Here is a 20,352-nt window from a genome sequence, read left to right as displayed (position 1 = left end):
AGTAAGAAATTCTCAAAATCAGTATTCCCCTCCACCAATGTTACTTAAGTATATGTGTGTGTGTGTGTGTGTGTGTGTGTGTGTGTAGATAGTACTAAGAGTCTGACAAATAATTTACTACTGTGTTATACATCCTGCTCTAAGTTTTTGCTACTGCTTCTGTCAAGTTACTGGGGTTTGAACTCAGGGCCTGAAGTTTGCTAGGTAGATGCTTCATCATTTGAGTATGTCTCTAGTACAACCAATCTATATTAAAAGTGAGAGATTCAACAATACATTTTCCTGGGTAAATTATGTCCTTCCTCTTCCATTAGACAATCTTCTGTTTTGATTTAAAAATTTTTAGATCTCCAGAGTTCTTGGGAGTAAAAGTATAATATATTTCTGGATTTATGATCAAAAAAATAAATGAAGGGCTGAAACCTAAAAATGCTCTCAGGTGCTTGCAAGACTCAAAGTCACCTGGACTTGAACTCAGGGCCTCGGGGCCTGGGCGCTGTGCCAGAGCTCTTCAGCTCGGGACGACCGCCCTGCGCTTCAGCCAAGCCCCACTTCCCATTTTCTAGAGGTTAATTGGAGGTAACGCCTCAGGTCCTTTTGTGCCCGAGCAGGCTTTGAAGCCTGATCCTCAGACCTCAGCCTCTGGGGTAGGTAGGATGACGGGCTAACAAGTTTATTTTTTAAGGGCCATGTTCAGCTGTCAGTTCTCTGAGTGTCTGGATTTTGCCAATTGAGGATACTCTTTGCACCATCTGCAAGGTGATCCATCCCTCAGAAATCTCTTCCTTGTGTGTTTACGTACCAGGCTCATGACGCTGCCAGCGCATTTATTTTGAACCAGGCAGTGGACTGGCCTCGGCCCCCTCCCTACCTTGACGGGAAGGACCCCGACCGCGGCCCGGGGGCTGCCGGAGTTCCACGGCCGCATCCTCATTTCAGAACTGAGTTTACCGAGGGCTAAAACACGCATCCCGAGACGCGGATCCTCGTGTCCGCACGCCAAAGCGGGTCTGAGGTCTTCGACCTCCAGGGAGGACTTCCAGAGCGGCCAGGGGCCGGGCGCGGCGCGGAGGGGGACGGCCGTCCCCGGGAGAGCGCGGCGCGGGGCCTGGGGGCCGAGCCCCGCGGGGGCCGGGGCGCCGCCGGCCGGGAGAGCCCCGCTTTCCCCTCCTCACCTGGGGCTCCGACGCAGCAGGGGGGCTACGGCCGGGCGCCGGGTCCGATCCCAGCCGCTGTGGCTGACATGGCGGCCGACGGGCTGTCAGCGAGCTCGCTCGGGTCTCCCGCGGCTCCCGGGAAGGGACGCCTCCCGCCCGTCCGCCCCGCCTCCCTCCGCGCACCCCTCCCGGCGGCGGGCGGGCCGGCGGCCCGAGACCGCGGAGCATAGAGCGCGGGCGGCTAGAGAGGCAGTTGCCGAGGGCGGGCTACCATAGAGTGCGCGTCCGGACGCGCCGGGGAGGCTCGTCCTTCCCTGTCAGTCCCCGCAGGAGCCTCCGGCGGCGGAGAGGCGGGCGGGGGGGCGGAGCCGGGCGGGGAGCGGAAGCGGAAGTGGCGGGGAAAACGCCGGCGGCCGGGTGTGCGCGTGCGCAGTCCGCAGGGTTTCCTTCCGCCCGCTCGTGAAGTCCTCGGCCGCCGGTGCCCCTGAGGAGCGGCCCTTGGCGGTGGCCGGGCCCGAGCTCGGGGACGAAGATGTGGGGCCCGGCCTCGAGGTTGTGTCCGCGGCGGGTGCTGTCGGCCCTGGCGGGCGCCGGGCGCCCCGGCCCTTGGCGGCCCAGCGCGGCGGCGCGGAGGCTCTGCCCGGCGTGGAGCCTCCGCGGCTTCTCCGACTCCTTCCTGCAGCCCTTGCCGGACCTGGACTTCGAGGAGTGCTTCGCCGGCGAGGCCTTCCCCGGCGAGGCCCGGCTCGTCCCCCCGGAGACCAAGCGCTACGTCTCCAGCCGCCAGCTGGCGCTCACCCTGGCGCGGCTCCTGTCGGGGCGGAAGAGCAAGCGCGGCCCGCTCCTCCTGGAGTGCAACCCCGGTGAGTCGGCCGCGCCGCCAGCGCCCCGCCGGCTCCCTCGGGCCCTTCCGACGAGGCTGAGGTGTGCCGTTGTTTGGTATTGGGATGGGACCCCTGGCTGGCCGGCTCCCGAGGAGCAGGGATGCGGGTGCATTGCCCGGCTCCTGGCGGGGAGAGCGAGTCGAGGGTAGGCTACCGGCCGCCTTCTGTGATTTGATTCGAGTCTGGGACGGAGTGCGCGAGCGAGCGGTGCGGGGGGCCAGACTGGGTTCGAGGCCACGCATTCTACTAACCAGTTAGGCTGCTGTAAAGTCAAGTGGCTAAGCCTTATAGATAAAAAAGAAAACGTAGTGTCTTCGTTGCAGCTAAGAAGAGATTGTGCTTTATCTTTTGCAAATTGGCTTTCTATTTTGCTAATACACTAGGTCCTGGCATTTTGACTGAACTGTTACTTGAGTCTGGTGTCCGAGTTGTTGCCCTTGAAAGTGAAAAAGCTTTTATCCCACATTTGGAGGTACGCTTTTAGTTTCTTTCTAAAAAAAAGAGTGTTTAGTCAGTCGAGCTTCCTAAGAAAGTGAAATTACCCCTACAACCCCCCCCCCCCCAGGCTTGAAGTCTGCCTGGGTGGGGCACTGTCCTTGAGCTCTTCAGCCTCAAGCCAAGCCCCACTTCCCATTTCCTAGAGGTTCTTTTGTGCCCAGGCTGTCTTTGAACCTTGATTCTCAGATCTCAGCCTCCTGAGTAGCTAGGATTACAAGGGTGAGCCACTGTGCCCCGCTTATCTATGCAACTCCTGAGAACTGTCATGTTTAAAATTTTTATTTTTCATCTGTAGTTAACAAAGGAGTTGCATTTAACAAAGTGGCACTCCTTTCATCTTTCTCTTGCATCCCTCCCAATACCATCCCTTCCCTCAATTGTTCTTAGTTTTGCCAGTTATGCACTGATGGCCCAGACCTGTAATCCTAGTCACTGGAGTCTGGGAGATTAGGGGCTTCAACAAAACAATTAGAAGAGCTCATCTCAACAAACAAGCTGGGTGTGACCATTGGTGTCTGAAACCTCAGCTATTCTGGGAAAAACTTGAACTCTATCCTTAGGCTTTTTCCTCAAGGCTAGTTCTCTATGATTCCAGCCGCAGCAGCACCATTTCCGGCTTTTTTTATGTATATGGTACAGAGAACTCGAACTTGAGTCTTCTGTGCATGCTAGGCAAGCCCTCTACCACTAGGCTTAACTACCCCCATACTATTTTGTGGGAGGGGACAGTATCAAGGATTTACCTTAAGGCATCATTGCACTGTGAAGCAGATGCTCAACTTTTTGAGCCCACCTATAGTCTCCATTTTCCTTATATATTCATGGAGATGGTAATATTCTCATTACAAAGGTCTTTGCATTGTGTTTAATTTTTTGCTTGCTGTTTTTGCTTGCAGGGATCTTAACTAGGGCCTTATACATGGCGGGAAGGGCTCTACTGCTGAACTGCAGCCTCAGGCAGTAGGCCTTAGTTTGTTGCATGGTGTCTTTCTTTATCTGCCAGGCTATCCTAGAACTTAGCTGAATACTGCCACATACTCCTATACCTGGCTGTTATTTAACTAGATGTTTGAATTGTGGCAAAGTCTATGTGATGCTAAAATGCCCTAACATGTTGTCTGTGTGTTTAGTCCTTAGGGAATGATATGAACAGAAATTTACAGGTGGTCTACTGTGACTTCTTTAAACTGGATCCCAAGGTGTGTGATACAGTAAAGCCACCCATCATGGTTTCACGAACACTTTTTAAGAGTTTGGGGATAAAGCCACGTCCGTGGTCAGAAGGTAATTTTGTGAATTTCTAAAGCAATGACCTTACAGTTTGCCAGCTTCTTTTGCATTGAACCTTTTTTTCCACTTCTGGCTGGTGATTAAGGTAAGAATTTCAAGGACTTTCCAGCCCTGGCTGCCTTCAAATAAAAATTCTCAGATGTTAGCTTTCTAAGTAGATAGGATTATGGCATGAGCCACTGGAGCCTGGCTTGTCTTGCTTATTGAGTAGATTGTTTATAGTTTACTTGTGTGCAGATCGGAACCATTCAATACCATTCCCACTGTTCTAGTTGAATGTAGTATTCTCTTTCCCTGGATGCAGAGAACCATTTTCTTTTCTCAAAGGCCAAGTTCCATTATCAAGGAAAGAAAATGAGCCTTGAATTTCATTGAGATAGTTAACTTTGTTGCCAGGTGTGATGGTGTCACTTGCAATCCCATTACTCCCCTGGCTGAAGCTTGAGCTTGAGGTCAATGCCATCCTGAGCTACCTAGTAAGACTTCATCTGTAAATAGATTATAAAGTTAACATTATTGACTTAATTAAAACAGGAAAAATATTAAAATGTCATCAAAATCTCTTTGGCTTGTTTTTCTAACAGGTGTCCCTTTTAAGATATTTGCAGTCTTACCTATCAGGCATGAAAGAAAGGCAATTTGGAAACTAATGTATCATCTGTATGCCTGTAATTCTATATTTAAATATGGGCGAGTAGAACTGTACTTCTTCATTGGCGAAAAAGAGTACCAAGTAAGTTATGGTTGTTTTTCAGAGAATTCTTTAATTTTCTCTGAGTAGTCTTCATCTGTGCAGTTTTCATTTAGGATTATGATATCTGAGAGTATAAGATTGTAATCTTGGGGCCAGGAGTTTAGCCTAGTGCTTAAAGTGCTTGCCTAGCATGCATAAAGACCCAGGTTCGATTCCTCGGTACCACATACATACATAGACAAAAGCCGGAAGTGGTGCTGAGACTCAAGTGGTACAGCTCTAGCCTTGAGAAAGTCCAAGGACAGTGCTTAGGCCCTGAGCTCAAGCCCAGGACTGGCAAAAAAAAAAAAAAAAAAAAAAAAAAAAAAAAAGATTGTAATCTTACACTCTCAGATATGTTAGGTTTTTAATTTTTTCTTTGTCAGTTATGGAGCTTGAATTCAGGGCCTGGGTGCTGTCTCTGGGTCTTCAGCTCAAGGCTAGTACTCTACCATTTTGAGCCACAGATCCACTTCGAGTTTTCTGATGGTTATTAATTGGTGATTAGTCTGGTGGATTTTTTGTGCCGAGTTGGCTTACAGCAGAGTCTCAGATCTCAGCCTCCTGAGTAGCTAGGATTACAGTGTGAGCCACTGGCTAGCATACATGTTAAGTGGGTTTTTTGTGTATGTGTTGTTTGTTTTTATTTTTTGTCAGTTCTGTGGCTTTAACTCAGGGACTGAGCACTGTCCATGGGATTTCCTCAAGGCTAGCGCTCTACCATTTAAGCCACAGCACCAATTCTAGCTCTTTGTGTATTATGGAGGAATTGAACCCAGTGCTTCATGCATGCTAGGCAAGCACTCTACCACTAGGCTACACTCCCAGGCCAGATGTTAGGGTTTTTTTGTTGTTATTGTTGTTGGTTATAAGGCTTGAACTCAGAACCTGGGTGCTATCCCTGAGCTCTTCAAGGGTAATGTTCTACCACTTTGAGCCACAGTACCACTTCCAGTTTTCTAGTGGTTAACTGGAGATGAGAGTGTCATGGACTTTTCTTTCTGGACTGGCTTTGAACTGTGATCCTCCTGAGTAGCAAGGATTACAGGTATGAGCCACCAGTGCCAAGTTAAAAAAGGTTTTAAAAATCATGGTAAAGGGCTGGGAGTTTAGCCTAGTGGTAGAGTGCTTGCCTAGCATGCACGAAGACCCAGGTTCAATTCCTTGGTACCACATACAGAGAAAAAAAAAAGCCAAAAATGGTGATGTGGCTCAAGTGGTAGAGCTCTAGCCTTGAGAAAGCCCAAGGACAGTGCCCAGGCCCTGAGTTCAAGGCCCAGGACTGCCAAAAAAATCCTGGTAAAATATGATGTAAAGTTTGCCACGTTAAATTATTTTTATATATACAGTTAGTAGCAATAACTGTATCTTACACAACTATGGTGCCTACTTCCAAACCTTCCTCCTTGTTGCACTGAAGATTAACTCCTGTCCTCCTGTAGGACCTAGAAACTGCTGTGTGTTTAGGCTGAGTAATGTTCCCTGTTATCAAGGGTGCATGTCTGCTCAGCTCCTGACACTGGGCTCTGCCACCAAATGTCTCAGGAGCAAGGCAGTGTATATAGGGCTTTATTGTGGAGGCAAAGCTATATATTCATGGCTTTTCCGTGGTGGGGAGGCTGCTGTGAGTGTACTCCTTTCCACATGTTGCACATGTATTTTGGAGGGTTAGGAGGGTTCCTGGAGTTTGAACTTAGGGATTGGGTGCTGTCCCCGAGGTTTTTTTTTTTTTTTTTTTTTGGCTAGTTCTGCTACCTGATCCACAGCAACACTTCAAGCTTTTTGGTAGTGAGGCATGAGACTTTCACGACTTTCTGTGTGGGTTGGCTTCTAATCTCAGTCCTCAGATCTCAGCCTCCTGAGTAGCAGGATTACAGGAGCGAGCTACCTGTGCTTGGTTTACAAACACTATTGTACTTTCCTTCCAGCAGTGTACATGTGTTCCCATTTTCCCTCTTCCTGTTTTACTATTCTAATCCTGATTTCTGGTAACAGATGAGCACTTCGTTGCTGCATGGTGCTGTGGGACTTCTGGCTGTTGGGTGCTTAGTGCAAAAGAGTGGTCTCTCCTTTTTCTGCTTTTCATTTTCTGTGATAGGAAGCCTCCTGGAATCATGGGTGGTGCTGTAGGAGGAATGTTTTTGGCCCAGCATGCCTCCTGTTACTAATCTATTATTCTGGTGTATCAAGAAACCCTCCGTTGTACATAGGAAAGCTTTGGGTGAGAGTAGTGGAGGAAAGAGGTGAAATTGACTCACCAGAGAGTAAAAAGCAATTACCTAGTGGTAGAAGGAGGGCTGAATGGGCAGACTCTTCTACCTTGCCCAAAAAATACAGAAACATTATCTTGCCCCTGAGAAAATGTTCCACTGGCTCATGTTTTCTTCTACCATGGGCTTTCTTTTCTCTTGTGCCTTTTATTTCAAGTCAGGTGATACCTCATCTGACAAGTGTCAGCTTTTAGCCAATTTTTTTTTTGGGGGGGTGGTAGTAGGCTTTGAACTTAACACCTTATACTTGTTAGGCAGGTACTCTACCACTTGAGCCATCCCTCCCTCCCTGCCTCCCTCCCTCCCTCCCCCTTCCCTCCCCCCCCCCCCTCTCTCTCTCTCTCTCTCCAATAGGACTGGGATTATGGCCTGGAGGTAAAGTGCTCCACTAGCATGCAGAAAGCCCTAGGTTCAATTCCTCGCTACCAAGTACACAGAAAAAGCCGCAAGTGGTGCTATAGCTCAAGTAGTAGAGCTCTATCCTTGAGTAAAAAGTGTCCAAGGACAGTGCCCAGGCCCTGAATTCAAGGCCCAGGTCTGGCGAAAAAACAAATAATCATTAAGTAGTTGTACAAGAGATTTCAGTCCCTCTGGTCATATTATGAGTATAATGAGATTTCAGTTTTTACTTGGTGGGCCTGTACCGCGGCCCTCCTCACAATTCTTGAAAAAAGATCCAATAGAATATTAGATCCCTTCTACAGGGCTCAAGTTATGGTTCATGTCATTAGCCACCATTTTTTCTTCTGCCACGTTGTAGGGTCCAGATGAAGGGATTGCCTTTGTTTTCATCATGTTGATTGCTAAGTGATTAGCTTTCAATTTTTTTTATTTTTATTTTTTTTTTTACCAGTCCTGGGCTTGGGCTCAGGGTCAGAGCACTGTCCCTGGATTTTCTCAAAGCTAGGGCTCTACCACTTGAGCCACAGCACTACTTCTGGCTTTTTGCTAGGTATGTGGTACCGAGGAATCGAACCCGGGTCTTCGTGCATGCTAGGCAAGCACTCTACCACTAGCCCAAACTCTCGGCCCTAGCTTTCAATCTTGTTTCCATTTTCTTCAGTGAGATTTTTATACTGGTCCATCATATGATTATAACAGGGTCTCGTATGCATCGATTCTAAGTGTATTCTAATTCTTTTTTTTCATATATTTTTTATTGTAATTAATAGAAGGGTTACATGATATGTGCCAGATAGATGGTGCATTAATTCTCATACATTGATGCCCTTTCACATGTCTTGGTCCCCATTTCCTTCCCCCCCACCCCCATGTATTCTAATTCTTATTTTCCTTCCACTAGAAACTAATGGCCACTCCTAAAACTCCAGACATTTATCAAGTGCTGAGTGTGGTTTGTCAGGTGGCCTGTGACATCAAGCTTCTTCACAAGGTGAGTAAAATCTTTCTGCAGGAATAAATGTGTTCATTTCAAGAGGCTTCGGAGTGGAGATCAGGTACTAAGCATGAAGTTGAAAGAATCAAATTACTGAAGTGTAGCTCACATTATTTGCGCGTGTATAACAGAGTGGACCATCCCTTAACTCTGCTTCCCTTTTCAAATGGACTCGTATTTTGGCTTGGATCATCATACTTCCCATGTAGCTGTTTGCCATTTTAACTGGGTGAGATGTGGGCCTCATTAGCTTCATTCCCCCCCCCCCCCAGACTGCTCTTTACCTAGATCCTTCTGATCTTACTCTCCCAAGTAGCTGGGATTACAGGTTATTGGGTATATCTCAGCTCGCTTGCTTTTAAAGTGTGTGTGTGTGTGTGTGTGTGCGCGCGCTCGCGCGTGTGTGTGCTTGTGTGCATGTATGCCCATGTGCACGCGTGTGTGCTGGACCTGGAGCTTAAACTCAGCCTAGGTTTAGTCCTTGGGCTTTTTTCATCAAGGTTACTGCTGTATCATTTTGAGCTACAGCTCCACTTGCCGTTTTTGGTCATTAGTTGAAGACAGCAATCTCATGGACTTTGCTGCCCAGCCGGCCGGCTTTAAACCATAATCCTCCCAGTCTCAGCCTCCTGGATAGCTAGGAATAGGCAGGAGTCACCTGTGCTCAGCTGCTTTTAAGATTTTTGTTGTTGTTGTTGTTTGATAAGTTTTTAATGACCACATAGTTGTTCATTATAGAACATTATTCTCTATTTCCTTATAACAGTTCAGAATTCAATAGTTGTATATTACTTTACTTTTTTTTTTGCCTGTTCTAGGCCTTTAACACATGGCCCAGTTGCTGTCCCCTAGCTTTTTTGCTAAAGGCTAGCGCCCGACCACTTGAGTCCAAATTTTCCTTCCAGCTTTTTGGTGGTTAATTGGACTTTCCTGCCTGGGTTGGCTTTGAGTCTTCAGATCCTAGATTCTTGAGTAGGATTACATGGTTCACCACATTTTTTTTTTGCCAGTCCTGGCTTGAACTCAGGGCCTGAGCACTGTCCTTGGGCTTTCTCAAGGCTAGAGCTCTACCACTTGAGCCTCAGCACCACTTCCTGCTTTTTTCTATGTATGTGGTACTGAGGAATTGAACCTGGGTCTTTGTGCATGCTAGGCAAGCACTCTACCAGTAGGCCAGACTCCTGGCCCGGTATTTTTTATTAGGAAAAGTATTTATTTCCTACATGTTTGGCCCATTATCTCTCTTTTTATTTTTTCCTCCCGGTTGTGAGGCTTGAACTCTGGGCCTGGGTGCTGTCCCTGAGCTCTTAAGCTCAGGGTTACGACCTTAACCCTTGAGCCACAGTGCCACTTCAGTTCTTTAGTGGTTAATTAAAGATAAGAGTTTCCCATTGGTTGGCTTTGAACTGCGATCCTCAGATCTCAGCCTCCTGAGTTGCTAGGATTACAGCCATGAGCCACCACCATATCTTTACCTCCCTGGCCCTACCTTCTTTCTTAGGTAACCTCAGCACTCTTGTTTGTTGGCTTAGATAGGTCTTCACCTGCTCATCCTGTTGGCTTTTCATCTCAGCCTCTTGGCGTGCCCCCATAGCTCTTGGCTATAAGTCTTTCTGCACCTACCATTTTCAGCACTTGCTTCGTTGTGGAACTGTAGCTACAAAGCAGCTGTCAGATTCACTTCCCAGGATCTCAGAGGTTTCCTGTCCTGTACTTTGTGGGCACAGTAAGGGTCCTATGTCCCCACAGCCATGGCCTACTGTGACCACCCAAGCATGTGGTGCTGTCCGTTTTGATTTTTTTCCCCTTAAGTAACAATCCTGGGACCTTTACAATGCAGCCTATTAACAATGAAGTTAGTAACACATTGCCCTTCTGACACCAGCATATACCTTGTTGTTTGTTTGTTTGTGTGGTTTTTGTTTTGTTTTTCAATCAGTCATGGAGCTTGAACTCTGGGCCTGGACATTGAGCTATTCAGCTCAAGGCTAGTGCTCTACCACTTTGAGCCACAGTGCCACTTCCAGTTTTCTAGTTTATTGGAGATCAGAGTTCCACTGACTGATTTTGAACCTCTGCCCTCAGATCTCAGCCTCTTGAGTTGCTAGGATCACAGGATTACAGGTGTGAGCCATTGGCACCCAGCTTCTACCTCATTTTTTTTTTTTTGTTTTTGTTTTTGTGCCATTCCTGGGGCTTGAACTCAAGGACTGAGCACAGTCCTTGGGCTTTTTCCTCAAAGCTAGCACTCTGCCATTTGAGCCATAGCACCACTTCTGTCCTTTTCTGTGTATGTCGTACGGAGGAATCAAAACCTAGTCTTCATGTGTGCTAGGCAAGCACTCTACCACTAGGCCAAACTCCTAGCCCTTCTACCTCATATTTTAATGCACCTTCCTTCCTTCCTTTTTTATGCCAGTCCTAGGCTTGAGCTGAGGGTCTGAGCACTATCCTTGGACTTTTTCCTCAAGGCTAGCTCTCTACCACTTGAACAACATCACTATTTATGGCTTTTTTTCTATGTATGTGGTACTGAGGAGTTAAACCTGGGTCTTTGTGCATGCTAGGCAAGCACTCTACTAGTAGGCCGAACTTTCAGCCTTGAACTCTGCCTGGGCACTGTCTCTGAGCACTTCAGCTCAAGGCTACCACTCTATCCCTTGAGTCACAGTGCCATTTCCAGTTTTCTGGTGTTTAATTGTAGATAAGTGTCTCAGGGAGCCTGCTGCTATGGCTCACGCCTGTAATCCTAGCTACTCAGGAGGCTGAGATCTGAGGATCAAGGTTCAAAGCCAGCTATGGCCAAAAGGACCTGAGACTCTTATCTCCAATTAACCTCTAGAAAATGGGAAGTGGGGCTTGGCTCCAGGGTAGGGTAGTAGTAGCCTTGAGCTGAAGAGCTCAGGAATAGCCCCCAGGCCTAGTTACTCACAGGTGTGGGCAACTGTGCCCAGCTAAATGAAAGTTTTGTTTTTCTTCCCTCTAGGAGCCTTGGTCATCATTTGATATATATAGCCAAAATAGAAAGCTAGAAAAGCCAAAGAGTAAGGTAAGAGTAAATTAATTTACCTTTAAAATACCCCACCCCCTCCAATGGGGCATGTTATTTATTTACAGTCCTGGGGCTTGAACTTAGGGCCTGGGGAATGTCCTTGGGCACTTTTTGTTCAAGGCTAGCACTCTGCCAGTTGAGCCACAGCTCCACTTCTGGGGAATCGAACCCAGGGCCTCATGCATGCTAGGCAAGCACAATACCACTAGGCCATAGTCCTGGCCCAACATCTTTGTTTTCTTAAGACTATCTGGTTCTGTTAATATTGTTGTTCTTGATTTCCTCTCCCTCCCCCCATTCCTGGTGCTTCAATTAAGTGCCCGGGCACTGTCTTTGAGCTTCTTTTTTCTCAAGGCTAGCACCATACCACATTGAGCCACAGTGTTACCTCTTGCTTTTTCTATTTATGTAGTGTCTGAATTGAATGCAGGGCTTCATGCTTGCTAAGCGAGTGGTCTACCATTAAGCCACGTTTCCAGCCCTATCTGGTAACCTGCATTTACCTAAAATTTTAATTTTAGAATAACTAAAAATGTTATATAGGCACTGGCTGCTATGTTTAATAGATTTAAGTTAATTTGGAGAGTTGTATTAGCTGTTCTGTATAGGAATGATCTTAAACAGAATAGAATTTCCTTTATTGAAATGAAAAGCATCTCAATTTTGGAAATTATGGTATTGTAATATCCATGTAATTTTGGCAAATCTTTATGTAACTTCAGAACATCTTTTTTTTTTCTTAATCAGTCCTAGGGCTTGATCTTAGGACCTGGGCGCTCTCCTGAGCTCTTCAGCTCAAGGATATGGGTTTACTGCTTGAGCCACAGAACCACTTTGAGTTTCTGGTGGTTAATTGAAGATAATAGTCTCACAGATGTTTTCTCAGCTTCCCGAATAGCTAGGATTACAGGCATGAGCTGCTGGCACCCAGCTAAAATTTTATATCTTACTACCCAGCATAAATTTCTAGTACTATTCCTTAGTTCAATTCAGTAGTAAGTGCATTTTGGTTATAACCAGAAATCAGAGCTTCAGATTTTGTTTTGTTTTGTTTTTCTCTTAACTGAGACAGGATTTTGCTGTGTTGCTCAGGCTGGCCTCAAGCTCCTAGTTTAAGTGATCTTCCAATTTTAGCTTCTCAAGTAGCTGTGACTTCACATATGCACCGCCTTACCTGCCTTCTGTACCTCCCGCCCCCCATTCTAAAAAGAACTGATGATCTTTTAAAGAGTTTTATTTACTTTTATCTCAGAGCTACTTGTGAACTTATGGTGAATTACCTGAAGTGGTAAGAGATGATTTTGGACTTCATTAGAAATTCTAGCTAGAGCTAGTAGCAATGGCTCATGCCTGTAATCCTAGCTACTCAGGAAGCTGAGGTCTGAGAATCACTGTTCAAAGCCAAAACTGGGCAATAAAGACTTAGAGACTTCTTTTTTCTCCCATATATATTTTTTATTGTAATTAATAGAACAGTTACATTATATTCACCAGATAGAAGGTATATTACTTCACAAACATTGATACCCTTTCTCATGTCATGGCCCCATTTCCCTCCCCCCCCAAAAAAGTTCTTTTTTTTTTTTTTTTTTTTGCCAGTCCTGTGGCTCGAACTCAGGGCTGAGCACTGTCCTTGGGCTTTCTCAAGGCTAGAGCTCTACCACTTGAGGCACAGCACCACTTCTGGCTTTTTTCTACGTATGAGGCACCAAGGAATTGAACCTGGATCTTTGTGCATGCTAGGCAAGCACTCTACCACTAGGCTAAACTCCTGGCCCAAGACTTAGAGACTCTTATCTCCAATTAGCCACTAGAAAACGGAAAGTGGAGCTATGGCTCTAGGGATAGGCTAGTAACGAAGCTGAAGAGCTCAGTGACAGAGCAAGCCCCTTGACTTACCTGAAAAAAAAATTCTACTTAGATGCTAATAATGGCCTAATCACAGCATATAAGCTCAATCTGAAGATCCTATTTTTTTTTTCCCTCTCACTATTATCAATGAGGCAAACATGAAATTATCAATTTAGAAACGGTCTGATTTTAGCCCGCTGTCAGTGTTTTGTTCTGGTAGTATTTTATGACTGATAGAATTGTTTTCCTTTGTTCTCCAGGAAATATCAGAACTGGTGGAGCAAGAAATGTGTTTTATTCAATTGAGTCCTCGTAAACGTTTATTTACAGGGAACTTAACTCCGGTTAACTTTGATGTATTTTTTCATATGGTACGGCACTGTTTTGGGAAGCCCAGTGCTAGTCTTCTACATCATTTACGGTAAGTAAACAAAAGAAAGTATAAAATAACAGTTAAATGGGACAGCCTTTTCTATTAGAAGTGTGTTTCTCTATCTTGTTTCAATAAGTGCCCTCAGGGCCGGGATTTTGACCTAGTGGTAGAGTGCTTGCCTAGCCAGCATGAAGACCTGGGTTGGATTCCTCAGTACCACATACATAGAAACAGTCAGAAGTGGTGCTGTGGCTCAGATGGCAGAGTGCTAGCTTTGAGGAAAAAGCCCAAGGACAGTGCTCAGACCCTGAGTTCAAGCCCCAGGCCCTGCGAGCATACACGCACACAATTGTGGTGGCCTCATGCCTCACCTATTTTTGGCAGCAGTTCCTTCTTCCTGGTGCACATCGTCTTCCCACCTATCCTTCTACTGTGCTTCGCTTCTTTCCCTTTGGAACAGCAACCAGAGATGTCTGCACCATCATTTGTTTGTGGTCCTGGGGTTTAAACCCATGGCTGAGGTGCTGTTACGGAGTTGTTTTACTCAAGGCTCATGCTCTACCACTTTGAGCCTGAGCTCCACTTCTAATTTTCAACATTAATTAGACATAAGAATCTCACAGATCTCATCCTCTTGAGTATCTAGGATTATGGGTGTGAGCCAGCATTTCCCCACTCTACCATTGGTTTTAATCTACTGGCAAATATAGGTTCAGTTGTAATGTTCTAATGTTTGGCAGCAAGTAGTTGCCTGCCCCCTCTTGGGAGGGAGAAAGTGAGATCTAGCATGATGTGTGCACTGTCTGTGTTAGTCCCTGCCTTTTTTTCCCCGTCCCTATTGGTCCTGTTTTCTAACAAGGGTAGGGGCATCAGTTAACAATGCTTTCATTACCCTGGACCTCATTTTATGCTTTCTTGGAATAGTACTTGGTATTATGGTCTCTGTGTCTAGGTAAATATAATTTGTATGTAGAGGTGATGTGTAAAGTGATGTGCTGCATCTTGAATCAGCAGCCGTTAATGCATTAATACGTAGCTATGTCGATAGACCAGCATGTCATGGTAGATCCTTTGCATGTAAAAATTAAGAAAGAAAAAATAAGAAAATAGAAAAATAAGGAGCATGGTAAATAATGGTGCAAAATATCAAAAGTTCCTTGGACCATCTCTTATTCACAATCAGAAGTATTAGAAACAAATATTCCACAAAAATATTTTATTACGATTATTTGAGGTTTTGATTACAATTGTCAGAGGTTTATTGGTGGTTTCTTATTGAGCTAATATGTAGGAAAGTTTTCTCACTCATAGCTTATTTGCCCATGATTGCTATATAAAAATGTGAGAAATGATTTCATCCTTAAAAATTGCCAAAGAAGCCGGTGGTGGCTCGTGCCTATAATCCTAGCTACTCAGGAGGCTGAGATCTGAGGATCAAGATTCAAAGCCAGCCCAGGCACACAAGGACCTGAGACTCCTATCTCTAGTTAACCTCTAGTAAATGAGAAGTGGGGCTTAGCTCTAGGGTTGGGTGGTAACCTTTAGTTTAACAGCTCAGGCCTAGTTCAAGCCCCATGGCCCCTCCTGCCCCCCCCAAAAAAATTACAAATTGTAGAAGTTGGCTCTTTGGCAATTTTTTTTTTTTTTTTTTTAAGATTGTGGGACTTGAACTTTGGGCTTGGGCACTGTCATTGAGCTCTTCAGCTCAAGACTACCCCTTGAGTGACAGTGCTCCTTTCAGTTTTCTGGTGGTTAATTGGAGATAAGAGTCTCATGGACTTTAGTGCCTGGGCTGGCTTTGAACTGAGACCTCAGATCTCAGCCTCTTGAGAAGCTAGTATGACAGACGTGAGCCACCGTCCCCAGCTTACAATTTGTATTTGCTTAATTTTTATATGAGTCACAGTGGAGTTAAGCACTGAGATGAGCATTCGTGCTCATGGTTGTTATCTCAGCTATTTAGGAGTCTAAGAACCTGAGATAACAACTCAAGGAAATTCCAAGATGGCCATTTGAGGACATCCCCAGCAGAAAACTTCACCAAATCCCATTTCCAAAATAGATTGCAAAAAGTCAGGCTAGAAGCATGGTTCTAGTAGAGCACCAGTCAAGCAAGCTCCAGGCCTTGAGTGCAAACCCCTATTCTACCAAAAGGAATAAAAGAGGTAGGTATGGTGGTATATACCTATAATCCCTCTTTGGGGAGGTTAGGGCAGGAGAATTGAGTTTGAGGCTGGCCTAGGTTGAATAGGTAGACCATGTCTCAAAAAACAAAAAAAAAATAACAGATTTTTGTAGGGCTTGGAGTGTAGCTCAGTGGTGGAGTATCTGCTTATTAACATTAATGAGACCCTGACTAGAGCCCCGGCACCCAGAATCATTTTGTTATTTACCTTCTTTTGCAGAGATTAAAATGATGACATAGGCAAAAATTTTATTTATGATTTAGTAGTGCTAGAAAGAAATGAAGTCTATGGCCTCTCCTATGGTACAAGAACTCTGCCACTGAGCTTCATCCTCAGCCCCCGAAGACATTGTGAAAGGGTCAGGGTTACATTAGAGTGTTGTGCAAGAATGGAGTAGTTTGTTAAAAATCTAAAAATGGGGACTAGGAGTTTGGCCTAGTGGTAGAGTGCTTGCCCAGCATGCACGAAGACCCGGGATTCAATTCCTCAGTACTCCATATATAGAAAAAGCTGGAAATGGTGCTGGGGCCCAAGTGGTAGAGTGCTAGCCTTGAGAAAGCCCAAGGACAGTGCTCAGGCCCTAAGTTCAAGCTCCAAGACTGCCCCCCCCCCCCAAAAAAAAAATCAAAATGTTCTATTTCATTACAAATTGGCAGTGAAACATTAGGAATAAACATAAATGAACATTTATGCAATCTGTTGTACTAAATTAGTTTTATTATGTGTCAGTCATTTTCAATTGAGCTTCAAGGCCAACTGTTGAATTGACAGCTTTGTAAAATTCAGTGCATTCACTTATATTTTCTTTTCAGTTCTCTAAGTCCAGTTGATTCAATGGAAATATTGAAGGAAATGAAGTTTTCTAAAACAACGAAGGCAAATAAAATGTTCCCTCATGACTTTAAGCAGCTTTTTGAAACAATAGAGAATATGGAATATGATGATGGCTGCAGGTGGTTGTATGATGACAGCATGGATGACACGATGCTGTAGGGAGGTACTCTCTTGGGCTGGATGGCACTGAACACAAGTGAAAAAGCACCAAATTGAAAATTCAAGACTCTTCAGCACTGGGACTAAATAAAGTATTGCTTCTGAGGTTGATACTGTTGCTGTGTTGGATGCACTGATTTTACTCTCAGCTGAGTAAAACTGAAAAGTTGAATTGAGTGTGGATTTGATCGGGTTGAGACTGTGTTCCTTTATTTTCCTATCTGCTGTAGAACTTGGGGTGTAGGTCATTTGTGGAACACAAACTTCGTGTGCGGTTCCTTAGATTTAGTCCCCAGCACAACAGATAAGTAAATCAGTGCTCATCTTCTGTCATGTACTTGTAGATGATTGCCAGTTAGAAATTCTTTTAGCCATACAGCTTCATCTTTGTATTAATTTAAATATTCATCTTATGTCATAGTTTATCTTTTGTAACCTACGGGCCATAGAATTGTATGTTACTAAGCTTATAAAGTAAGTCATACTGACAGGTGGCTTGTAATGTGCTTTCAGATTCTGTACAATGAAATCATTTCAATTTTAAATAATTGCTTCACAGTAACTTTTTTGTCTCAGTATTTAAGTGAATATTAAATTGAGTTCCATTCACCTCAAGTTCTATCATGCACAGTCAGAGTGTTTTCAGTGAACAATCTGCTCTGTGTAAGGCTTTTGGAGCTGGGCACTTGGGTGGCTGTGGTCTCAGCTAATGGAGAGTGTGAGGTGGGGTGATCTCTTGTGCCCAGGAGTCCAAGGTTTGCCTGGGAAAGAGCCAAAGTCTTGTCTCAAAATAACTGTTCTTGCATTTTTGTTCCATCAAGGAAGTTCAGGTGCAATTATATCTTGACAAGAACCTAAGTTCAATCAGGATATTTGATTAAATCATTGATATACATCAAATCTGAGATTTGTGTGCTTGGCAATCCTTCATCTATCGTGTGGGTAGATGGTCTTCATCAGGTCAAAGTGGTCTGTTGTTCCTCCTCAGCTTGTGCCTCAGGCCTCCAATCCTGCTCAACTATCTTCACCTGGATCTTACCACTGCCATATTGTGTTTCCAGAACTCCTGTTATACTCTACTTCATTTTCTGCTTCATGCTTTGAGGATGTATTAGCCACTGAGTTCTTTGTTAGAATGGAATATTGAGCCACATTCTAAACCTTGTTACTAAACTGCTCGCCCTGACCTTGAGTAAAACCACGGTCAGCTAGGCTGTACCAGTTAGACTGAGGTTCAGGGGCCTTATTTATTTATGCTGGCCCTGGGTTTGAATACATTTTCCTGTGTGGGAGCTGACCCCATGACCCCAACTTCCTTGGAGCCTTGGTTTTTAAATGGGCCATAAAAGATACCTTTATCATAGAGCTGCTGTCATTGGGAATGAAAGAATTAACAAAGGCTTAGAAATAGGAGCTGTAAATGTTGGGACTTCCATGTATTTTCTTCCCTACTTTCTGTGTAGGTATCCAGAGATGATATCTGCTGTCTTCATTTTGCATCAAGCATGTAGCTCAGTGGTAGAGCACAAGCATGGCATGTGTGAGGTCCTGAGCTCCATCTTCACCATCGTAGGAAAGGGAAGTACACAGGCTCAGTTCTGAGGATCAAGGTTTAGAGTTAGTCTGGGTAGACAAATTCTCCACAGTTAACCAGCCAAAATCCAAACTAGAGGTGAGGCTCAATTACTACACCAGTTGGGGGGCGAGTAACGCCATGTCTAATAACTTTCTGCTGAGGCTTGTAGTAGGGATAAAACACGTGGATCTCTTTGTCCTGTCCATCTTGTATACTGATAGGCTCCCTCACCCAATATAAGGAGGAGGGAGTTGGGGAATAAGGAGAGAGATCTTCCTGCCTTGATGAAGCTGCGTGGCGTCTCTGTTCCTGCTCTGGGGTAAGAAGGCTGAGTGCGGGAGGACAGTGGGCCCTTTCCTCGTGTGTTTTGGACTGGTCGGGGTGTTTTTCCCCATCCCTCCTACTAATCGAGAGGGACCGGGGAAGAAGGACCCCGACAAGTTTTCAGTGGTAAAGATTAGAGGGCAATGAAGGGACCCCTTTCTTGACTTCCCCCCAAAATCCATCCCCTATAGGCATTTCCCATTCATGACAGGAGGACTTGACCTAAGGCTGGGCTGCAGAATCCCTGATAACAGCTCAGATTACAAGAGCAGTTAAGCCAGGTGGAGTTACCAGAATTCCTTCCCACCCCACCCCCCTTGGCCTGCCCGGGAATTCCCTCCCCAGAAGCCCACCAAGATGATAGGTCAATTCAAACAGCAAAGGTGTCAGTGGTTGCCCCAGCCATCAATCAACCATGCTGAATTCCATTGGCCACCTGTGTATGGCCAGCCCAGCCACATGGCTGGGGCCTATAAAAGTAGCCTATAAGATCAGGCGGGGTCGCGCTCTCACTCACATCTTAGAGGCGGACCTGACGGGTCACTATGATTCTCGATGCTAGGCACGGAGTAAAACTGTTCAACTTAACTTCCAAATTCCGCTTTTGTGTCAGACTCGTTCCTTTGATCATGGACCCTAACAGGCAAGACCTTGAACTCAAGTCCTAGTATTTGAACTCAAAGTCCTAGTATTATTAAAAAAAAAAAATAAAAGAAGGTGTGGAGGAGAGAGGGAACTTAAAAACTACATTCAAGCCAGCTGTGGTGGCTCACCCCTGTAATCCTAGCTATTCAGAAGGCTGAGATCTGAGTATCGTGGTTCAAAGCCAGCCTGGGCATGAAAGACCACCAGAAAATCGGAAGTGGGGCTGTGGCTCAAGGGGTAGGGTGGTAGCCTTGGGCTGAAAAGCTCTGGGACCTCATCCAGGCCCATAGCCCAAGCCCCAGGACTGACAGAAAAAAAAACAAAACAAAAACTACTTTTACCAGTGCTCGAGCATGGCCTAGTGGAGTAGAGAAAAAGCCAGAAGTGGTGCTGTGGCTCAAGTGGTAGAGTTCTAGCCTTGAGAAAGCACAAGGACAGCACCAAGCCCTGAGTTCAAGCTTCAGGACTAGGGACTGGGGAGGAGCTTCATTCACCAACTATTCAAACAATCATGATATTTAAGTGGCTAAACCTATTAAGTGTGCCCAAGAATTTGAAGATGAACTTCCTTGCCACCCATTAAAGCTCAGGAAATCAAGAAGGTCCAAAGTGCTGGGGAGGTTAAGTTAATTTAGGCTTAGTTTCCATGAATTGCGTAAGGTAGGGACCATGAAAAAATGCCTTGCTCATGTGTGGAGGAGGCAGTAAAGCAGGCCAGCTCAACTCATGAGAAGGCATCTACTAAGTGTATCTCCTTTTATTACATCTGAGCCTGCAGTTAGGGAGGAGCCTCTCTTTAGCGAATCTCCGGATATGGGTATGCCATCACAAACATCCAGATGTGTCTGGTTATTGGGACTGAGGCTCCTTTTTCTCCTGGCCACCATCAGTGATATTTCTCTGCTAAGAACCTCCACCATGATGTGCTGCCTTGGCTGTGCTGGGAATGTGGTTTAGTGGCAGAATGCTTGCCTAGCATGGGTTCAGTTCCTCAGGACAACATACACAGAAGTGGCTGGAAGTGGCCCTGTGGCTCAAGTGGTAGAGCACTAGCCTTGAGAAAGTCCAAGGACAGTGCCCAGGCCCTGAGTTTAAAAAAAAAAATCAAGTATTATAATCCAGTA

At 45.4% G+C, this 20,352-nt stretch overlaps 2 protein-coding genes across 3 annotated transcripts in view; one reads left to right on the top strand and one right to left on the bottom strand.

Moving 5' to 3' along the window:
* Cnst (consortin, connexin sorting protein) overlaps nt 1-1,292 on the bottom strand; it is a 62,322-nt gene extending 61,030 nt beyond the window's left edge. The window contains exon 1 of the mRNA XM_090341531.1: nt 1,176-1,292. The gene's annotated coding sequence lies outside the window, so the exon portion shown is untranslated. The remainder of the gene's footprint in view (nt 1-1,175) is intronic.
* Nucleotides 1,293-1,604: 312 nt separating this feature from the next.
* On the top strand, nt 1,605-17,588 carry Tfb2m (transcription factor B2, mitochondrial). 2 transcript variants are annotated; one of them, XM_090341529.1, is made up of 8 exons: nt 1,605-2,020; nt 2,425-2,513; nt 3,670-3,823; nt 4,414-4,562; nt 8,136-8,225; nt 11,215-11,277; nt 13,392-13,552; nt 16,503-17,588. In XM_090341529.1, exons 1-8 carry the CDS (start codon nt 1,690-1,692, stop codon nt 16,681-16,683), a joined length of 1,218 nt encoding a protein of 405 aa, XP_090197655.1. In that variant the 5' UTR covers nt 1,605-1,689; the 3' UTR covers nt 16,684-17,588. The 2 variants fall into 2 exon arrangements, with proteins under 2 accessions (XP_090197655.1, XP_090197656.1); XM_090341530.1 differs by lacking the exon at nt 11,215-11,277.
* The last annotated feature ends 2,764 nt before the right edge of the window (nt 17,589-20,352 follow it).

Source organism: Megascapheus bottae, chromosome 10 (genome assembly GCF_031878675.1).
Source record: "Megascapheus bottae isolate mThoBot1 chromosome 10, mThoBot2.hap1, whole genome shotgun sequence".
Classification (NCBI taxonomy): domain Eukaryota; kingdom Metazoa; phylum Chordata; class Mammalia; order Rodentia; family Geomyidae; genus Megascapheus; species Megascapheus bottae.
This window is presented reverse-complemented; position numbering and strand designations above follow the sequence as displayed.